The sequence below is a fragment of the Symphalangus syndactylus genome, chromosome 14 (assembly GCF_028878055.3).
Source record: "Symphalangus syndactylus isolate Jambi chromosome 14, NHGRI_mSymSyn1-v2.1_pri, whole genome shotgun sequence".
In the NCBI taxonomy this organism is placed as follows: domain Eukaryota; kingdom Metazoa; phylum Chordata; class Mammalia; order Primates; family Hylobatidae; genus Symphalangus; species Symphalangus syndactylus.
The window spans coordinates 80,332,207-80,354,880 of record NC_072436.2 but is presented as its reverse complement, the minus strand read 5'-3'; the positions used below and the strand labels follow the sequence as shown (position 1 = coordinate 80,354,880).

General features: G+C 43.4%; 1 protein-coding gene across 27 annotated transcripts in view; it reads right to left on the bottom strand.

Moving 5' to 3' along the window:
• Positions 1-3,448: 3,448 nt before the first annotated feature.
• BCL11A (BCL11 transcription factor A) overlaps positions 3,449-22,674 on the bottom strand; it is a 103,938-nt gene continuing 84,712 nt past the window's right edge. For 6 of the 27 annotated variants that reach the window (XM_063616854.1, XM_063616852.1, XM_055240787.2 and 3 more), the window contains 3 exons: positions 20,659-20,760; positions 13,547-13,689; positions 3,449-3,957 (listed from right to left, as the gene is read on the bottom strand). In XM_063616854.1, coding sequence (XP_063472924.1) covers positions 3,856-3,957; positions 13,547-13,689; positions 20,659-20,760 — 347 coding nt within the window. In that variant the 3' untranslated portion in view covers positions 3,449-3,855. Of the gene's footprint in view, positions 3,958-8,455; positions 13,690-20,658; positions 20,761-22,674 lie in introns of those variants that run through there. The other 21 variants (XM_063616844.1, XM_055240778.2, XM_063616850.1 and 18 more) reach the window with 9 other exon arrangements.

Sequence of the window (22,674 nt, the reverse complement as noted above, 5' to 3'; positions counted from 1 at the left end):
CTCAAAATTCCTCAAATCTGCTTCCTTCACAGTTTTTGAGTCAAAAAGGAGTCAAAGCTATGTGGCATACTGTAAGAAGAGAACCAACAGTCTACAAAATACTTCCATTCTAATCCTACTATTACTTCTGGGGACACTGATTTATAAAACAAGAATTATAAAATAAGAATTTTTAAAAAAAGGAATAAATATAGCTATCTTCGTCAATGTTAACCTCACTATCAAAAAAAAAAAAAATCATGTCAACGCACACAAAACCTGAAAGATATTCCTGATCACTTGAAGGGCTTGGTTTTAATCTGAATGCTCTTGGAAACTCCAAGCAAAAGTGCCCAGAAAATATGCTGTCAAGGTTTGGGGCACTGAGACCTCAGCAGATTCCAAGATTGCACTCCTTGCCTAAGAGTTTTCTTTAAATGATCACTGGCTTTTGAAACAATTATTTCTCAAACAGGCTGATATTCAACAGGCTGGATGCTGGGTGCTGCTGGGGCTCTGAGTATCTTTCTCTACCATTATGGACCCCAGAGTCTAACAGACCTTTTTTATATAGTGTGATAATCTGGCTGGGCATGGTGGCTCACACCTGTAATCCCAGCACTTTGGGAGGCCGAGGCGGGTGGCTCATGAGGTCAGGAGTTCGAGACCAGCCTGACCAACGTGGTGAAACCTCGTCTCTACTAAAAATACAAAAATTAGCCAGGTGGTATGCACCTGTAATCTCAGCTACTCAGGAGGCTGAGGCAGGAGAATTGCTTGAATCAGGGAGGTGGAGGTTGCAGTGAGCCAAGATCGTGCCATTGCACGCCAGTCTGGGCAACAGAGTGAGACTCCATCTCAAAAAATAATAATAATAATAATCTGAACAGACCACAAAAGGCTTGGGAAAGTAGAAACAATGCCCTGTATTTGGTCTCCTCCATCCGAGTGGCTGGGACTCTGTCCTCTAGTCTGTGCTCATGTCAGGCAACCAATTTATCTCTCTGCAATCTGAAGTTCCACTCTGCAGAGAGGACACAGTGAGGACCCCTGGCAGATTTGTGAGTCTCTTCCCTGCTTCTGCCATTCACAGATAACCATGATCTTGACTCATCACACAGAGAGATGCCTTCCCAAATTATCAATCTTCTATGGGGTTTCAAATGTCTAGCCCTAGGCCAGGTGAGGTAGCGCAACGTCTCTAATCCCAGAACTTTGGGAGGCCTAGGAGGGCGGATCACGAGGTCAGGAGATGGAGACCATCCTGGCTAACACGGTGAAACACTGTATCTACTAAAAATACAAAAAAAATTAGCCGGGCGTGGTGGCACATGCCTGTAGTCCCAGCTACTTGGGAAGCTGAGGCAGGAGAATCCCTTGAACCTGGTAGGCAGAGGTTGTGGTGAGCTGAGACCTTGCCACTGCACTTCAGCCTGGGTGAGAGAGCGAGATTCTGTCTTAAAAAAAAAAAAAAAGAAAGGCTAGCCCTAACACAATTCCATTTCCTAATAAATTCTGTAAATAAATTTTGGTTGTCTTTCAACTTAAAAAGCCATGGGAAAAGACAGTCTTTTTGTTTTGTTTGTTTTGGGGGGGTTCTTCTCCACAGTGAAGAGGAAAAAAGATATCCTTTATCCACTTCCATTATCCTCTTACCCCTTAAAAGTCCCACTTTTAGAGATATCCACTTATTTACAAACTGACTCTGAGAAGAAATAAAAAGTGAGGGTAGAAACACAGAACAGAAATGAAAGTGTAGTGACCACCAAGTGCAGTTACAAAGGCTGAACTTGTCTCCAGACCCAGGATTGTTGTTTCAATTCTGGCCTCCCTTTGGAAGTGGTGTCACTCTTTCTAGGCATCAGCAAGGAGTTCAGCACATTTAGGAAGGATGCCATCACAGAAACCCTAATGGTCTTATGTTTCAGCAACACATAGGCAGAGCATGGGGCAGGGAGAGGGTTTCTTTATGAAATAACTTCTTGTCTGGAAGTCCCAACTAATTGAGAGGAAGTCACAAACAGGCCACTTGTGCAATCAGGGTTATTTGTCATGGAAAAGCCACAGGGGAAAGATGATGGCAAGGAGGCCGCAACCTCACTTTCTCAGTGCACACATCTGTCGGTAGGAAGAGGCAACTCTGCATGCCTTTACCAAAGGCCATCCTGGGTCTGTATGTGTAAGCCATATGTGTGTGTCTGTGAACATTTATAATTTATGTGCTAACACAGGAAAAGATACTCCCTTTGATCAGTTAAACAGAGTTTGGTGAAATTAGCCCTGGACAAGAAACCAGAAAACCTGGCTTCTCTTTCTCTCTTACTGATGTGGCCTCTGGCAAGCCTTTAACCTTGGTGAGCCTCAGTCTCCACCTCCATAAAGTGGAAGTCGTGAGATCTGTCCCAGAGAGCAGGTGAAATAATGCACGAGACAGCACTGTATACAGTACAAGGTAGTTCACTACTGTAGAGAGTCATTATTTATTATGAATAAGCAGGAAAGAATTCAGATGCCAATTAGTTGGCTATCTGTTCACTAAGCTAGGTAATCTAGCCAGAAGGTGGATGGGTAAGATTTTCCCCACTCAGGTTCTCGGCCTGTATGTGAATCTACAGCACACAGGTGTCTGAGCTCTGTTACTGACAAACCTATTTTAATTTGCTATATTGTTTCTAATTCTCTTCTGGATCTCCAAGCAGTAAAAAACACCAAACTGAGAAAAGTTCTGTGCAAATTAACTTGGCCAGCAAGAATTTTTACCACCTGTTTGTAGACGTAACTTATTTGTGGCACTAATTTCTAAGGAATGGAGCACTACTGTGATTACAATTGTCTGTTCTCATGTGAACTTCTTTCCTCCTACAATTTACCCCCTCTAAAATCTGCCCCAAATTTCCTGATGTAAGTACTAAAGAAGTTTTACGTTTGTTTGTTTGTCTGCATTAAGATATATTTCCTGAAGGTCTGGGAACCTAAAATTAGAATATTTAATAAGCAACTACTGACATTTATCACCTTCTTTAGGATTTACCGCTCACCCAGTGACGTTATCTTTCCTAAGCTAAATTAAAAGACAAATTCAAATCCTGCATGGTAGCCACCAAAAGCATATATTTGAAAAACAGGATTCGGCGTGCCATATTACGCATTATTTAATGGTATGCAAATTATAAGTCAGACAGTTAGGAAAACCACACTTCAGCATTAATAAACAGCAACACTACTACTACATTAATTATGATATTGCTATGATTTATTCCCAAGTTTTGCATTTTGATTCTCCTTGAAAATTTATGCCATCTGATAAGTGGTAACCTAGTTCCCCTCCTACATCTCCTGCCCATTTCTCAAATCTGTTCCTCCTACCCACCCGATGGGTGTCTGTAGGAAACGGGTACAGAAATACAAAGTCATAAGCAGCCGCATTGTCTTATAAGCATTAAAAATTAAAGAACAAGCAAACACCACCTAAAGCTCCAACATTTATTGTGTCAATGTTAAGCACACTTTTTAAAAGACAACATAGAATGTATAGAAACAAGGGGTTGGGGACTCATGCGCATTTCCACAATACAGGTAATTAGGTTGGCTGGTTTCTGAAGGGCCAGGGCATCACTCATGACAGCGATGGTCCACGGGCCCTCTCTATGGGACTGATTCACTGTTCCAATGTGGGTCTGTTTTTTTGTTTTTACTTTTTATTAAAAAATATAAATAAAATGGCACTGCAGGCCTAGGCTGGAAGGACTCTGCAGGACTCTGTCTTCGCACAACGGCTTCTTGGAGGCTACTGTCAGAAAACATCACAAACTAGCAGGATGACAGACCACGCTGACGTCGACTGGGCGGCACGCGTCCACCCCGCCCCTGGGGGCTTCAAATTTTCTCAGAACTTAAGGGCTCTCGAGCTTCCATCCGAAAACTGCCACACATCTTGAGCTCTCTGGGTACTACGCCGAATGGGGGTGTGTGAAGAACCTAGAAAGAGGTTGGAGACAGAGGAGGGGGAAAAAAAAAGTACAGGTGTGACTTGGCCCAACGATTTTCTGTTCTCTAACTAGCTTTTTAAAAATTAGAACTTAAACCAACCACAGGTCGAGCCACTGGCATCTTAAGCATGATTTCAAACTCAGCCTCCCCTCCCCAAGTATCTCTGACCTCTGAGTGGTCTTCCCATGCCTCCCTCCCTTCCGTCCCCCCAAGGAGGACCCAGGTCCCCCTACCCCTGCCCAATTGTATGATAGTCCTAATAAACTCGGGACACACCTGGAAGGAAACACTTTCCCTTATGACTGAGAAAACTTAGAAACAGTCCTTTGGTTGAGGAGAGCGGGAGAGGGAGGAGGGAAAGGGGACATCTTCTCAAAATAATAATAAAATTATAAAGAAACAAAAAATCAAAACTGATGTAAAAGCAGCACAACGAAAACATGAAATGTCATCAAGTTCAACGTCAAAGCAGCCAATGATTTACAAGAGGCGAACAAATCTCTGAAGAGAAAACCAGAACCCAAAAGAGTTGCTCTCAAATTGCACCAAAAACTGCCTGTAGTTTCTTTCAAACATGCAGTTTTCTTTTCTTTTTTGGAAGGGGGAAGGCAATGGTGAAGGGAAGAAGGGAGTGGTTATTTTCCTCCGGGGTTCCTCCCTTGCTGTGGACATTGACTTGAAGCAGCAGAACTGGGAGTCCGGATGTGCCGAGGAAGAGGGCTACCACTGTGGCATTCCAGGCCTCGTTGCCATGGCGACCCGAAGCAGGGGCCTGGGGCCTCCTCTCCCCTGACTTGGCGCCGCAGGAGGCCCGGGGTCTGGAGCTCAGCTGCTCTCACGCATCCCACCCCTGAGCAGAGCAGCGGAGACCTGGGCTGAGGGGCATGCTGTGTCCAGGTGGGTTCTGGGGAATCCCATTCCCAGTCCAGCGCTAAGTCACTGTCGCCGAGGCCCCTTTAGCTGATACCCCAATCAAACCCCTTCGTCCAACCTGCTACCAATATTCAAAGCCCTAATAGACAAAGTATATCATGGGCATGTACCACGTTCACAGCTATTTAAAAGCACAGCCCCCCTATGGGTTTAGGGGCTCCGGCTTTAGAGGATACTTGGGGAAATGGCTTAATTTGCCTTTTCTACCATCCCTATGAAAGATATGATACACGTGCTCCCTTGAAATAGTTTTTGCCACTTTACAGAAAGGAAAAACGTATTTGGATCAACCATCGAGCTGTGTTCAGCCAAGTTTAGGTTCTTAAGTACAATGACCCGTGTGAACTGGATTCGTCTCTTTCCCATTTGGAAGGGAGGAATTAATGGTATCCCATGACCGTAGATGACGCTGGGAAATAGAGAGAGAGAAAGAGAGAGAGAGAGAGAGAAACAGCCCCATCCCCCTAAAGGCTGAGTCACTGGCCTCGTGCTGTATGTAGTAAATGAAACAGCGGGCTAATTGGATAACGAGATGCCAGCAAGCATAAGTGCAGACCGGACAACCCATGTCCACAGTTCATAGCTATAGCAGCCCTAGAGTAAATACACATCATCCCAATTCCCTCTATGTGTTCTGATGTCCATTTCTCTAACAATGGGTTCATTTATTTTCAATTGGGAAAGATGCAGGGCTTTAGGAGACAACTAGGAATATCTGCTAGATGGCTCATGCCTTTTAAAAGTTAGCAGTCTTTTAAGAAACATTTTTCCAAACAGGTTGAGAGAACTCTGCCAATCCCATCCTCATGTCGGCAAAGTTCCCACAATTTTTTTTTTATGGGAAGTTGTCTGAAAAAAAGAGAACGGGATGCGTACATTCCTGAACACACCAGGCCCAGGGACAATGGAGTAACAGAATCGTAATGAGGAACACACAGTTACAACACAGTCATAAGAAGTCATGTTCGTGTGTGTACGGAGGGGGAAAAGAGGCTTAAAACAAGAAAACACTGTATTTCCTCCCTCAGTCTCTGTGGGCAAAGTGCTACAAGCAGGAGAGGATGGGGCCTGAGGCTTTTCACTCCTTTTCAGAAATGCCCGAAATAATCCCAGTGCCTTTCAGCAAACTGTGTCTGTGAATAAACCACCTCATTTCCTTATTTCTCCAATTGGAATTATACCTAAGCCATCTCCTGCCACTTCCTTTCAAGTTCTCACTTCTAGCATTATGAATATATACAATACGCACTTATTGCATATACAAAAATGGTATTTAAATAAACAGTTCTATATCTACAGAATGCCCTGGGAAAAACTCAGCTACTTCACACTTTCTGCCATGGCCAGTGCAAATGAAGAACTGTGTTCACCTCACTTCTTAGCAACCTTTGTAATGTGTTGGTTCCAGCCTTTTTGTAGGTCCTAAACAAAGAGAGGATAGCAAATGGGTTCAGGATGGAGGTAATATAGGCACTGGAAGAGTTTCTGGTTTAAAATCTGTGAAAAATAGAATTTGCTGTATTTCTGTTTATTAAGTTGCTCTCAAATGAAGATTAAAAAGAACATTTTAAGCATCAGTTCAGGTATGTAGAGAACATTCCACTATTACAAAAACTTACTTGAGGATTTTAAGAGACATTAATGTTCTTAGTAGGTCCTCATTTAAAAAAAAAAAGATCATGAATTCATCTTACTATTGGAAATTTGTGTTATTTTATATTAAGATTTTAAATTTTAGAGTTCTGGATACAAAATATCATTTATAAGTGATATTCATGTCGGCTAGGTTCTCATGCTTCTATTGTTCATCAGCTTCAGAAATAATATTTTATCAGAAGGCTTCAATAAGTCAGGAGACTAAGTAACCTGAAGAACCCATCTCCCAATAAATTTATCTAACTTTGGGAACATGTAAATCAAACATAATCTGTGATTTATCACCAGATGTTTGCACTCCTCCCCATTCCCCATTTGATTTAAGAAATTTGAACAGACAAGTATACAATATCCACCATTAATTCTGTCTGTCAGGATGCAAAACCTAATCACACTAAGAGCATCATATACTGAGAAATTAAAATGAATACTGTATAACAAAACCTACACAGCTGCACTCATAGCTCCTAATAAAAGAGTAATAGGGACACACAGAGGTTTTATGGACATTTAGTATGGTGGAGTCGAAGTCACCACGTCTAAAGCTGGCATGGCACTGGGGAATTATTTCTATCTGTCTTGAGCAGCATTTTGGATTCAGTTTTGGAGAAACCTAATCCAAAACACATACAGTATATCTTTTCTAAGTTCAGTGACAAACATCAAGTTCTCAAGGTACCGCATGCCCACCCCACCCCATCTCCTATGTAATATTCTCCAACGTCCTTTCTCAGTGGATTCCTCTAGCCCCACTCTCTCCTTCCCACCCAAACTGGCTTTTCAGAAAACATTAACTTTCTTTATACTTTAGGAAGATAAAACTATTTTTGCCTCAGATAAAAGGCATGACATGAAAAGGCCACCTTACAGGCACTAGGGCATAAGAACTGAGCGACAAAAAATGCTACCACAAGAAGACAACAGAACGGCTTTTGTTTTGGTTTTTTACAAAAATAAGAACAATGTCGTATTCATTCATCTACACTGGGAACAGGGAGACGATATCACAGAGGTATGTGTTTAGTAAAGCAAATAGATGCTGCAACATGCAGTATTTGTAAAAGTGACAACACAGATTTCTAAGGATTTTTAAAATAGACCTAACTGGCTGGTCAGAGATAATTGAAGGGTATTCCCACCCTTATTTGCTGTCATCCAGGAAGACCCTATCAAAACACCTAAAGTAATCTGTAGCATCTAGGGTTCCTAGGATCTCAGAACCACAAGGCAAACCACTATGCATCTCAGGAAATCAGTGGCTGATTCCAAAGATTTCACTATGTCTGGCTACACCCCTAGTGGCTGCTTTCTTTTCTTTCCTCTCTGTCTTTTTTTCTCCCTCTTTTTTAAACAAAACAAAACAAAACCTGATGCCTTTGTTTCCAGATGTTTAGATTTGAAAAGTGGGGTTATTTTGTTATGAGAAAAGACTCTTACATGGAAACCAAAGAGCTGATTTTTTTTTAAAAAATATTTTTTACATTATGTTCTAAGGTAAAGCAAGGATGGAAGAATAGAAAAGAATTTTTAGACAACAAGAACAGCAAAAAATTTAAAGGAAATAAGTTTAAGATGCTATTACCAGCAAGTTTTTTCACTTATGTTTGAATGGATTTCTACTAAGAGATGGAGTAAGTTTTTAACATCAGACTGAAAACACCTTCCATTTCTTGAAAACTATTCTAGAACTGTAAAGCCTTAAAACTATGTCCAGGGTTTGAGATATGTCTATTTTAATATAGTAAGCACTTTATGTTCCTTTAGGGTATAATACACGCATCAGAATGCCCATAGAAATAATCCTGAAAAAGACTGACTGGCCTTCTCTTAAAACCTGTTATTTTCTTGAAAGTAATTTACAGAGTGTGTCAAATGAGGACACAAGAAGCTTACAATGTGTACTTTAATTTTTTTTATTTTTTCAATAAAGGGACAAAATGGGTGTATGAACAGGTTAATGCAGACAACTGCCAAAAAAACACAGACAGTGGTTTTTCCAATAGAACTTAACAAAGACCAGAAACAAATACAATAAAAAGCCAGGTTGTAATGACCTTTGGTCATCTAAATAAAAAAAAAAATAAAAACAAAGAAAAATAAAAGATCAAATTAAGCGCCTCCGTTTTGAACAGGGCACATAAGCAATAATAAATAGTGACTCCCATAGTAAAAGATAAAATTTCAAGTTACGACAAACAGCTTTCATTACAGGAATAGAAAAGGCCAATAACAAAATATTCTGCATTGCCATTTACAAAAAAGTATTGACTAAAGCGGGCTTTCTCTTTAATATGCTTTGCATATGAAATTCTTTCCAATCTAAATATAAAGCACCATTTAGTTTTTGGCAATGAAAAAAACTGCAAAACATTGGTTTTTTTTTTTTTTTTTCCTTTTTTTTTCTTTCTTTCTTTTACTGCATATGAAGGTAAGATGCTGGAATGTAGGGTGATAGAAGGAAAGGGACAAAAAGCACACTACGTAACAAACCAACGTTATTAGCTTGCAGTACTGCATACAGTATGGCAGCAGGAAAAAGGAACAAAAAAGGATATGTACAACCCCTATGACAGCCATCCATGTGACATTCTAGCAGGCTCCCCCAAACCGCCATTATATGGCTTCTCATCTGTAATGTCACACTTTTTTGTTTCTCTCTTTTTTTTTTGAAGCATACAAATAATTTGCACTATATTATCCTGCCAAATTAAAAAAATATACTGTGGCAGCCTGTCTTTTTTTTTCCACTACCAAAAAAGGTACATTGATACCTTTTAAGAGAACAAGCAACAGTTAAAAATACAAGCTTCAATATAAATACTATAGTGCCTAACACTAGATGAACATTTAATTCAAATACCATTCTAGAAATACAGAAAAAAGACCATAAATGTATTTTAGCATAGGAATCAACATGAGTGTGCATTTTCCTATATTTAAGTACTATATAATCTTAAACCTTTCCCCAATGTATGTTTTTTTTTTACAACCTGAAGAGCGGTGTGTATCCAAGGCATAGAATTTCCACTACCATTTTTAAATGGATAACAAGTCTTGTAACACCACCAAGACAATGGAACCCTAAAATGCAGTTCCCCCCTAAACATAATGAAGTGTTTTTTAAAAAAATTTTTTCTTAACATTTATATTTAAAAAAGTTTTGTACAAAAAAATCCTTGCACTGTAGAAGCGAAAGCAATCATTCATTTCTATGTTAAGTGTATTCTGTTTCCATTCACAGCGCTTGCAATGTTGCGTCCAAGTAAGTAAGCTCAATAGTCAAGTAAATGGCTGGCAAAGTTTTTTTTTTTTTTAGTTTTTTAAAAATGCTCCTCAATGAGATTGTGTTCAATTTTTTTTTCAGCATTCTTGCAACTTTTCCCTTAAGTATAGACCTGTAAACTGGGAAAATTGTACAGTGCACTTAATTGTCCTATCTGAGCAGGTTTATTTTATACTCAACCTCTGTATCTCTGATTAGAGAAAAGATACAGATATCACAGGCAGAGTCAAGTGCTATTTGAACACCAACTGGGGCAGATGCTAGCTTAATAAAAAAGAAAAAATTTAAAAAAAAATAAAAACAATGAATCCTCTTCCATGTTAACACAAATAGCACACAGTGTATGGAAAAGAAATGAAGTACAACTTTTAGGGAGCACAGACATATATACTGCTACTCTTAAAATTCTTTCTCTTCTTTTTTTAAGAATGTCACATTTAAACGCAAGTCTTAAGATTTCATAGTTAATCATCATTGTATCAATATTAGCTTATATACCTGTTCTAGTTTTAAATGGCAAATAGTACCACGTTGTGCTAATAAGTCATATTATTTTCTTCTGTTCCCCTCTGTCAAACCTTATTGTCAGCCTCTTCCTTTCAATATGGTATACAAGGTCTTAAAGTTTATCATTTGATTGTCCACTTGACAACCAAGTAGATCTGGATCTATTTCTTTTGGTGCCAGAATTTTTAAAAAGACATTATTAAAGCAAATATCTTCATAAAAAGAACTCCTTACTAGTGTATTTAATTGCGTTCCAGGGCTTTTGCACATTACACATTCAATTTAATCATTGTTTAAAAAAAATAAAACTTTGGGCAAAACAGCCCATTTCTTTTAAGCTCTCACCAGGAGCAAGGTAGCTTTTATACTGGTATAATCAGTTTTGTTTATAAAATTAAACTAAAGAAAAAATGATGATTAACTAGGACATAATGGGTCATATTTTTAGGTAGCCATTGTTGTGAGAAATACAATATAGAATTATATGCTAGTTCCTAAGGTTTATTACCTCACCCAATGCTGAATTAAGCTACAAGTTTATAACAAGTAGAAAGAACCATCGATGTGGTTGTAATAGATCCAAGGCACTCATATTTTAAAACCAAATGATAGAATAAACTTGTTCTGTTTTCTGTTAATTTGTCAATTCAAGGCCTTTTTTTCTTCCTCTCCAATTGATACATTTAACCCTTTAGAGACAGACATTTAGCTTATAGAGATTTTTTTCAGTGCTATCTATTCTGTCTATAGAGGGTTAATCCAAAGACTGTTTTTCCTCCTCACGTTATAAAATAAAACTGTACATGATATGTATTACAGAATGTATGCAGCATGGTCTTTTTCTCTCTCTCTCTCTTTTTCTCTCAGAACGGAACTGGAAACAGCAACATGTTTGCTCAGCAACGAATTAGGGACAATTCAAAATAGCCATAACATACCATACATGCTGTCTAAGTTTAAAAAAAAACATACACAACATGTAAATTATTGCACAAGAGAAAGGCTCAAAGTTTGCGTAAAATGCAATAGTATTGCCCCATACAGATCATGCATTCAAACGGTGAGAACATAAAGGAAAAAAAAAAAAAAAGGAAAAGAAAAAAGAAAAAGAAAAAGAAAAAAACAGGTGTGCTGGTGACAAGCACTCTCATATTCTTAGCTTCGTTACTTCTGTTTGTTTGTTTGTTTGTTTGTTTGTTTGTTTAAATCACATGGGACTAGAAAAAATCCTACAGGGAGTGGGGCTGGAGGGCGATGGGGAAGGGGAGTGGTGAAAAAGGGGGTGTCAGGTGGGAGTGAGGGAGGGGTATTAATATACCTCTATTCAGTTTTTATATCATTATTCAACACTCGATCACTGTGCCATTTTTTCATGTGTTTCTCCAGGGTACTGTACACGCTAAAAGGCATCTTACAAATTTCACATTTGTAAACGTCCTTCCCCACCTGGCCATGCGTTTTCATGTGCCTGGTGAGCTTGCTACTCTGGGCACAGGCATAGTTGCACAGCTCGCATTTATAAGGCCTTTCGCCCGTGTGGCTTCTCCTGTGGACAGTGAGATTGCTACAGTTCTTGAAGACTTTCCCACAGTACTCACAAGTGTCGCTGCGTCTGCCCTCTTTTGAGCTGGGCCTGCCCGGGCCCGGACCACTAATATGGGGCGTGCTCCCTCCACTTCCCGTGCCGCTGCGCCCCGAGATCCCTCCGTCCAGCTCCCCGGGCGGTGTGGAGAAGCGCAAGCTCCCGTTCTCCGAGGAGTGCTCCGACGAGGAGGCAAAAGGCGATTGTCTGGAGTCTCCGAAGCTAAGGAAGGGATCTTTGAGCTGCCTGGAGGCCGCGTAGCCGGCGAGCCACTGCGAGTACACGTTCTCCGTGTTGGGCATCGCGGCCGGGGGCAGGTCGAACTCCTTCTCGAGCTTGATGCGCTTAGAGAAGGGGCTCAGCGAGCTGGGGCTGCCCAGCAGCAGCTTTTTGGACAGGCCCCCCGAGGCCGACTCGCCCGGGGAGCAGCCGCGGCCATTAACAGTGCCATCGTCTATGCGGTCCGACTCGCCGGCCACTGAGTCTTCGTCGCAAGTGTCCCTGTGGCCCTCGGCCTCGGCCAGGTGGCCGCGCTTATGCTTCTCGCCCAGGACCTGGTGGAAGGCCTCGCTGAAGTGCTGCATGGAGCTGAGCACCATGCCCTGCATGACGTCGGGCAGGGCGCGGCTCTCGTCGCCCACGCCCACGACCGCGCCCCGCGAGCTGTTCTCGTGGTGGCGCGCCGCCTCCAGGCTCAGCCCGAAACCGTAGTCCACCCTCTCGCTCTCCGTCAGCTCCTCCTCCTCCTCTTCCTCCTCTTCTTCCTCTTCCTCGTCGTCCTCCTCTTCCTCCTCGTCCCCGTTCTCCGGGATCAGGTTGGGGTCGTTCTCGCTCTTGAACTTGGCCACCACGGACTTGAGCGCGCTGCTGGCGCTGCCCACCAAGTCGCTGGTGCCGGGTTCCGGGGAGCTGGCGGTGGAGAGACCGTCGTCGGACTTGACCGTCATGGGGGACGATTTGTGCATGTGCGTCTTCATGTGGCGCTTCAGCTTGCTGGCCTGGGTGCACGCGTGGTCGCACAGGTTGCACTTGTAGGGCTTCTCGCCCGTGTGGCTGCGCCGGTGCACCACCAGGTTGCTCTGAAATTTGAACGTCTTGCCGCAGAACTCGCATGACTTGGACTTGACCGGGGGCTGGGAGGGAGGAGGGGCGGATTGCAGAGGAGGGAGGGGGGGCGTCGCCAGGAAGGGCGGCTTGCTACCTGGCTGGAATGGTTGCAGTAACCTTTGCATAGGGCTGGGCCGGCCTGGGGACAGCGGTGGGCTAGACGTGTTCCCTGCCAGCTCTCTAAGTCTCCTAGAGAAATCCATGGCGGGAGGCTCCATAGCCATTGGATTCAACCGCAGCACCCTGTCAAAGGCACTCGGGTGATGGGTGGCCAGGGCCATCTCTTCCGCCCCCAGGCGCTCTATGCGGTGGGGGTCCAAGTGATGTCTCGGTGGTGGACTAAACAGGGGGGGAGTGGGTGGAAAGCGCCCTTCTGCCAGGCCGGAAGCCTCTCTCGATACTGATCCTGGTATTCTTAGCAGGTTAAAGGGGTTATTGTCTGCAATATGAATCCCATGGAGAGGTGGCTGGGAAGGACATTCTGCACCTAGTCCTGAAGGGATACCAACCCGCGGGGTCAGGGGACTTCCGTGTTCGCTTTCTAAGTAGATTCTTAATCCATGAGTGTTCTGTGCGTGTTGCAAGAGAAACCATGCACTGGTGAATGGCTGTTTGCAAGTTGTACATGTGTAGCTGCTGGGCTCATCTTTACCTGCAAAATAATACAACACCAACATCAATGTTTAATCACTGAGGCGGGCATCAGCAATTGCTTATTTATGTTCCACCTCCAGCCTTCCCTGCCCCCACCCCTCAACCCCAAGGCCTAAGCCCTCACTGACCTACCCCCTGTGCCTGGCACGTCTGAGCATGGGTACCCAGTAAATATTGGTCCAATCAGTCTTCCTGCCATTAAACTCAGTTCTAGGAATTTTATATCCAATCCCCAAAGCAGAAAAATCCTGACCAGTTCTGGCTTGAGGATGAAGGTCCCTATATTCTAGGCACCTCAACAAATGTCTTCTAAACTTTCCAGTCCTATCATCTGTAGTTTGGGGCAAGCCATCTCATCTCCATGTGCCTCTGTTTCCTCCTCATTAAGTGAGAAACTTGGACAAGGTGACCCAAGGAAACTTTTTGGCTTCCTAAATCCCAGCTTTCTATTCCCCCCTGGGTGGCAGGTGAACTTTCTAAATAAGCAAACATTTCATAGAGATATCAAAAAAGGGGAAGAAGGTCAACTCACTACAATGTTCTATGGCCCTAAAGATGCTTTCAGCCTTAGCCTGAAATACACTAATTGTTGATATTGTTAAAATGAGACGATACTTGTAAAATACTTTCATAGAAAAAAGACTAGCAACATTCTCACACCCCAGACTGTGGGAAGATCAGTGAGTCCCAATTGTGGTTCCACAACACCCCATGGGGACGCCCATTTTTATCTCAAAGAATGTTTAAAAAATCTGAAAGAAAAACTTCATTCAGATTTAACTGATAGGCTGTATCCAATCTTTAGGAGTTGTCCCCTAGTCAGACAAATGAAAGTCTGGAAAAGTTAGGCGGAGTGGCTGGTGCCGACTTAAGCAGACACAGCATCCTAGTTTAAGGAACAGTTAAAACAGCCAGCACCATGACAGGCAGCAGGCTGAGAAATGCTACACTATCCTCCTCCTCATTATTTTGAGAGGCTAACAACGTGAACCAAATTATACAACATCCTGCGCCCTCGCCCTCTGCTGAGACTCAGCTCCAGTTGAGAAAGAAACAGAAAGATACAGTTCAGCTAGTCAACTCTGGCCAGTAGCCAAGCCGTCTGGAGAGGGGCCCTGCTTAAGTCACATTATTTCCCTTGCTGAAAAGAACCCAAGAGTGGTAAATGCCACTTTGGCAAAGAAGGGCCAGCTTGACTTCACAAAATCTTTCATTTGGGGAGATGGCTAAATTAAATATATATGGGGAGATAGCTACATTAAATATATATATATATATATATGGAATAACTAACCAACAGTTTACTAGTCAACTGCAACATTAAAAAGGGCAGAAGTAATGGTAGCCAAAGGACAAGGATGAGAAAAACAGAAAACCTCCCAGAGATTCTGAAAAAAAGCCTTAAAATATAACTGAGAAATAACAAACTTTTCTCCTTCTTTTAAAAGAAGGGCTGCAAGAGTTCTTTAAGGCCACAGCTAGTATTTCTCAGTAACTTTCTAAGAAGGAAAAAAAAATCTACCAGGGAGGTTAAGAGTGAGAATGAGGAATTAATCAATTATATGATGCGCCTCCATTTAGCAAGTCAGAAAGAAAAGCCGGCAGGGTCTTCTCAGGAGCCCCCAAACACTGGTATTCCAAAACAAGCCAGCCTTTCTCGAGCACTTGTCTAAATAATGGACTCCTGCCCTGACCTTGTAATTTACTTTACAATGCATTTATAATCCTACTCAATATATCCCACTCCTGGGTAAATCTCTTAAACAAGATTAGATGGTAAGATACCAAAATTAGGTTTCAAACATTTGTCTAATGTGGAAGGGGGAAAAAAGGCAGAAAGATTTTGAAAGAAAACGCTGACATTAGTATCACATTATCTGCCTATTTTTGTTTGCCTCCTCTCTTCAAAGGGAAATAAAAAGCTTCATTGAGAGCATTTTTATAAATTTTTTGTTGTTGTTGAACAATGACTTGGGTCCCAAATAGGCTGGAAAAAAAACTATCTGGTTCCAACTACATGATCCTCTGTGGCTTCCTCCTTGTCCTCCCTAGATCCCTGGGTGACTATCATACCCACTTAGCCTGACGATCTGAGTTGGGCAAGTAAAAAGATTTGTCTGATAATGCAAGTCCTTAACACGTTCATCACTCCAAATGCCTTAAAATTATATTTTACCTTATAAAAAATCGATTGAAATCCAGGACTAGACTCATAATTAGTGGTGCTGGTTTCACATGTGCCATGAATGTAGTCATTGATAAATGCCAAAATCTGTGGCATACAGCGCTACATCAAGGATCTCATTTGTATCCTTTCAAAAAGGCTTAAATGAGAAAAGTCCATTTTATTTTGCTGCCCTGAGCATCCTAAACTTCTTTTCAGAGCCAGTTATGTGATCATGCTACAGTATGTTAACACTACGATGTTATCCTCCCCTCTCTCTCATACATCAGGTCAGAGAAAATGGCATTTTATCTTCTAATGAGCATACAACATACAGTTTTCACTATCGCATTTTAGTATTCCCATCAACTAGATATTCTAGATCATGAGGGCAGCTAGTGTAATCATAATGTCAATGAGAAGGGCTGTTACGATTGAGACTAAAGATTACATGGAGAGAGCTGCTTTGAAACTGGTAATTATTACCAGTCCACTAATAGCAAATGATGCATTACAATTTCACCATATAATCTGTATTTCACTCAGCTCATGCCGGTGTACCATATTATATTACAGTGCTCACAGATTCTAAATTCTTAAACTGCAGTCATCAATAAATGTGTTACTTGCCATAATTTGTGAAATTACTTTGTTCATAACATCTTTGATGATTTAGAAAGACTGGAATTGATTTCCTGCGTGGCAAAATTAGGGCTACATTGATTTATTGATGTGTAAAATATAATAATATTCTTCATTTACTCTGATGAAAATCAACTTCTCAATTTGAGAGCCTCATTGGGCATTTACGGGGACTGTTTTGATTTAGAGCAATAAATGATACCTGGCCCCTAAGCATAGGAACTTGAGGCATCAAAAGGGTTAAAATCAGCTATTAACCCACCTACTGGCTTTTATTTTATTTTATTTTACTTTATGGGAAGGAATGACCCCCATTTCTAGTATGTCACCAATGTGAAAAAGTCATGTGATCTAAGCCTCAAGATTCAGAAGAACAAGTTGGTCTGGGACTGGAATCCTAGATCTATTATTCACTAGCTTGTAACTCTGGGATAGTCATTTGATTTCTCTGAGTCTTAGAACTCCTATCTGTAAAATGAGCATAAAAACAGTACCTGTAAGAATTGTTGGGAGGTTCAAATGACGGAAGTATATAAAAGCCCTCTGTAAACTATCAGGTCCAATGTGAATGTGAGTTTTCATTACTACCAGGGGTGATTAATTACTGAGGGTAATGACTAACCACATTACACACCCCGAACAGCTTCCAGAGGAAGGTCCCAGTCCAGGCCTTAACCCAGGCCAAAAGGAGGCTCTAGTTAAAGAGCAGGGGTGACTGGCACACAACAGGGCGGCCACAGGGAAGTGCTATGAGCTCTGGAAGCCGGGGGCAGCAGGTTAATGCTGCCAAGTGGAATGGGCATCAGGTTTGTTCTAGAGCTTTCTGGACCCCCACAACCCACTTCCACATACCTTGTTCTGGTCACTCCTAAATTGATCCTGCCAGCAGGGGCACCAGCAAACTATGTACCCTCCCTTTGTGGGAAGGTGGGAGAGGACAGGGGTTCCCTATCAAGCTCAGACTTTCCTACCAGTCAAAGCAAACTCCCAGCCCTCAGGAAGACCAGGCTGAAGACCGAGAACTATGTTTCCCTGGCCAGCAGCCCTTGGCCTCTCAACTCCACACTCCTCTCAGCTGCTCAACTCCCTTCTATCCCTTCCCTCCAAAAGTGTCTCCGTTCCCACAGCCCCATGCAGGCGCCAGATGCCCCCAGCAACAGAGGAGCTCTCCCCACCCAGCCAGCATGCAGGGACTATAAACCATGAGCCCAACCTCCTAAACCCTCTGCAATCTGTGACCTAACCCAGGCTTAGGCCCAGCTTGGGGGAAGGGAGCCGATGAGGTGCTTTTAACCCCTGAACCACCCAGCCCTCAGGACTTGAAGGCTTATGAAATTCACACAATAACTCTTTGTTACCTAGGATTACCTAGGAGTTAACAAAAATAAACAATTGGCTTTGAATCTGGTCTCAGGGTGCATGCCCTGCTCTTCAGATACCATTTACAAGACAGGTAAGTGTCGTTTCCCTCCCATCTAAAAACAGTCCCCCTTAGAGCCTTAACTCTGGCATCTTGCTCTTTGTTATTCTCTCTCCATGACCTTTTTCCTTTTCTTTTTTTTTTTCTTTCCACAGCAGGTTATTTTTCATTTACTTTCAAATAAAAATTAGATGTCACACTTCTTTTCTTCTTGAACCTGCTTTTTGTGTTTAGGGCGGAATCACTGCCCACCCCCTAACCTTTTAGCCATGCATGATTCATACCATGTGTTCCTACACAGAGAAGCAAAGTGTATTGTTTTCTAAAACAGTATCTTTCAGAAAACATTTGTATAAATGGACAAATTTAAGTTTCATAAAATGGTCCCTACTATAAAAGATCGCTTGAACAAGTAAATGATGGTGGTGGTGGTGGTGGTGTTGGTGGTGGTGGTGGTGATGGTGGTAGTGGTGGTGGTGATGGTGGTGATGGTGGTGGTGGTGGTAGTGATGGTGGTGGTGGTAGTGGTAATGGTGGTGGTGGTGATGGTGATGCTACTGGTGGTGATGGTGGTGGTGGTGGTGATGATGGTGATGGTGGTGGTAGTGATGGTGGTGGTGGTGATGGTGGTGATGGTGGTGGTGATGGTGGTGATGGTGGTGGTGATGGTATTGGTGGTGGTGGTGGTGGTGGTACTGGTGGTGATGGTGCTGGTGGTGGTGGTGGTGATATGGTGGTAATGATGGTGGTAGTGATGGTGGTGGTGATGGTGGTGATGGTACTGGTGGTGATGGTGGTGGTGGTGGTGATGGTGGTACTGGTGGTGGTGGTGATGGTGGTGGTGATGGTGGTGGTGATGGTGGTGATGGTGGTGGTGGTGGTGATGGTGGTGATGGTACTGGTGGTGATGGTGGTGTTGGTGGTGGTGGTAGTGGTAATGGTGGTGGTGGTGATGGTGGTGGTGGTGATGGTGGTGGTACTGGTGGTGATGGTGCTGGTGGTGGTGGTGGTGATGTGGTGGTAGTGATGGTGGTGGTGATGGTGGTGATGGTACTGGTGGTGATGGTGGTGGTGGTGGTGGTGATGGTGGTACTGGTGGTGGTGGTGATGGTGGTGGTGGTGATGGTGGTGGTGATGGTGGTGATGGTGGTAGTGGTGGTGGTGGTGCTGGTGGTGGTGGTGGTGGTGATGGTGGTGATGGTGGTGATGGTGGTGGTGATGGTGGTGATGGTGGTGGTGATGGTATTGGTGGTGGTGGTGGTGGTGGTACTGGTGGTGATGGTGCTGGTGGTGGTGGTGGTGATATGGTGGTAGTGATGGTGGTAGTGATGGTGGTGGTGATGGTGGTGATGGTACTGGTGGTGATGGTGGTGGTGGTGGTGATGGTGGTACTGGTGGTGGTAGTGATGGTGGTGGTGGTAGTGGTAATGGTGGTGGTGGTGATGGTGATGCTACTGGTGGTGATGGTGGTGGTGGTGGTGGTGATGATGGTGATGGTGGTGGTAGTGATGGTGGTGGTGGTGATGGTGGTGGTGATGGTGGTGATGGTGGTGGTGATGGTATTGGTGGTGGTGGTGGTGGTACTGGTGGTGATGGTGCTGGTGGTGGTGGTGGTGATATGGTGGTAGTGATGGTGGTGGTGATGGTGGTGATGGTACTGGTGGTGATGGTGGTGGTGGTGGTGATGGTGGTACTGGTGGTGGTGGTGATGGTGGTGGTGGTGATGGTGGTGGTGATGGTGGTGATGGTGGTGGTGGTGGTGATGGTGGTGATGGTACTGGTGGTGATGGTGGTGTTGGTGGTGGTGGTAGTGGTAATGGTGGTGGTGGTGATGGTGGTGGTGGTGATGGTGGTGGTACTGGTGGTGATGGTGCTGGTGGTGGTGGTGGTGACGTGGTGGTGATGGTGGTGATGGTACTGGTGGTGATGGTGGTGGTGGTGGTGGTGATGGTGGTACTGGTGGTGGTGGTGATGGTGGTGGTGGTGATGGTGGTGGTGATGGTGGTGATGGTGGTAGTGGTGGTGGTGGTGCTGGTGGTGGTGGTGGTGGTGATGGTGGTGATGGTGGTGGTGGTGGTGGTGGTGGTGGTGGTACTGGTGGTGATGGTGGTGATGGTACTGCTGGTGATAGTGGTGGTGGTGGTGATGGTGGTGGTGGTGGTGGTGATAGTAGAACCTTCACATTTTAACTACAATGATGTGCATTTTTCTCTAAAACCAGGAGAAAAGTAAGTCGAAATTATGTGTGGGCATGTATGTATAAAATATACTATGTTCAAATACACATGTAAATACATAAGGAATATGCATTAGAATAACTCTGGAATAACCCTAAACTGACTCCTTTTGATTCTGGCCTTGGCTAAAGATGTGTGCCATGGACTATACCCAAAGTCCTAAATGAGGCCACAGGAGTGAATGTCCAGTAATAAAATGGGCTCCAGAGGCACAGGCATATTCAATCACTAGCCATGGAGCCAGACAGGACCCTGGGGAGAAGACCCACAGGGATGAGCTACTATCAGCTCCCAGCCTCCAGTGAGAAAAGAAAAAGGGGAGGGAAGAAGTCCTTCTGGGGCTGAGTGGAGTGGGGAGCGGCTGCCAAGTGAGTAATGGAATAATACATATGACAATCTATTTTGGAAGTAACTCCCTTCAGTACTTAAAAAGTAAGGGCAATTTCCAGAAATTCTCATCTCCATACACATGGACATTTGTAGAAGAAATAAGGCTCAACTTACAAATACCCTGCGGGGCATATTCTGCACTCATCCCGGGCGTGGGGATTAGAGCTCCATGTGCAGAACGAGGGGAGGAGAGGCCCCTCCAGTGCAGAAGTTTATCTGTGAAAGAAACCCAAAATCAAGCACTACAGCTACAAACAACGTGCATCATAAACCACAGGATATCACATTTCAATTCCATTAAAATAGATTACAACATCATTACAACAGCCTTGCAGATAGTTAACAGGCCCAAGGCCTGAAACAAAAGAAGAGTGGTGAGTTATTTCCCACAGTTTCTGTTTTGTTTTCAATTTCGGTCTTTTTTGACAAAAGGGAAAGGGTTTGTTTTAGGAATGGGGAGACGTGGTCTTTGATTCATTTGCTTGTTTATTTGTTGTTGTTTGATTATTGTCTTGTGGAAAGAGATGTGTAAACAGCAAGGGGAAAACTGGTAATATTGTGGGTAGCCTGGAAACATGAGGGGATTTTATCTGCAAGGCTGGTTTACATGCATACATTAACTTTACTTTATAGACAAACCCAAGCAAAAAACAAAATGCTGATAGGAAATGAGTAGATTTGTGAACCGTTTTTTATGTGACAGAGTCCCACTCTGCCTTCTCTTTTTGTTTTTTTGAGACGGAGTCTCGCTCTATCGCCCAGGCTGGAGTGCAGTGGCGCGATTTCAGCTCACTGCAAACTCCGCCTCCCGGGTTCACGCCATTCTCCTGCCTCAGCCTCCCGAGTAGCTGGGTATACAGGTGCCCACCACCACGCCCAGCTAATTTTTTTTGTATTTTTAGTAGAGACGGGGTTTCACCATGTTAGCCAGGATGGTCTCGATCTCCTGACCTCATGATCTGCCCGCCTCGGCCTCCCAAAGTGCTGGGATTACAGGTGCGAGCCACCGTGCCTGGCCATCACTCTGCTTTCTCTGTCCCTCTGCCCCCCTCTTCCCATGCTGTATTTATGATAGAGCCTTCAGTGATAGGGGAACCTTGAGCATTTCTGGACTGAGCTGGGCCATACTCTAGAATCCTGTCAACTGGAAACCTTATACAGATGTGGCTTCTCACAATACAAAGCAATGGAAAATAAAGATTAGACTTCTGGGGTCCAAATAACTTTGACCATTAAATAACAAGGAAAGAACCAGCATTCCAATAATGCCAGCACCCAGAAACCCTGACCCACCTTCACCATTTTACTGCACTTTGTTGTACTCTGGTGAAGACAAGTGACTTCTCACACTAATAAAATGAATCTAACAGTCAATGAAACATTTCTAGCACTGAGATTGTTTTGAGAAGAGGAAAATTTGGTTTGTGCAATCTGCGCATTTTATGGTTTATTTGGTAAGTGCCTAGCTTTTCCAAGTCCTCCTCTAGCTAACTAACCACGTAGCTGTCCATCTTGAGACAGACTGGAGGATAGATGGTGCAGGAGAAGCTATGTGTGTTCTAGAGGTTTGGAGTTCATGATGATTGGGGAGGGCAGGAGACAAGAAAAACAGACTTTGATGGTGAATAAACAGTATGTTTTCCATTAGCTTAATATTAAGAGCACTTAGAAGTGTTGTTGTTGTACTCTAGGATAGAGCACACTGCCAAGCACAGCCAAGGCAGTTGGGACAAGATTTCCTTTCGCAAGGAGCCTAGTGGGTAACGATGGTGTGCTGCTGAGAAGGCTCTTACACACACAGCAGAAGTCTGCTGTTACCAGGCCTGCAGAGGGAAGCCCTGGTGGAAGCACCACCTAGCCTGAGACCGTCTACAGAGACATTTCATCCTTTCTGACCCAAAACAAAATAAACACCGCAAAGTGAACCAACACAAGCAGGAAGACCGGACTTAACAAACAAGTACGTCTACATTTGACTGTTTATGTCAAATGAATTGAGAATGTGGCGTAAAATTACTACAGATTTTGTCATGGTATTTTTCAATGAGAAATCTGAGAATCCATTTTTGCCTCAGCCTTGTTTTTGCCTCAGCCGTTCACTAAGTTTGCTGCCAAAACAGACATCCTTTT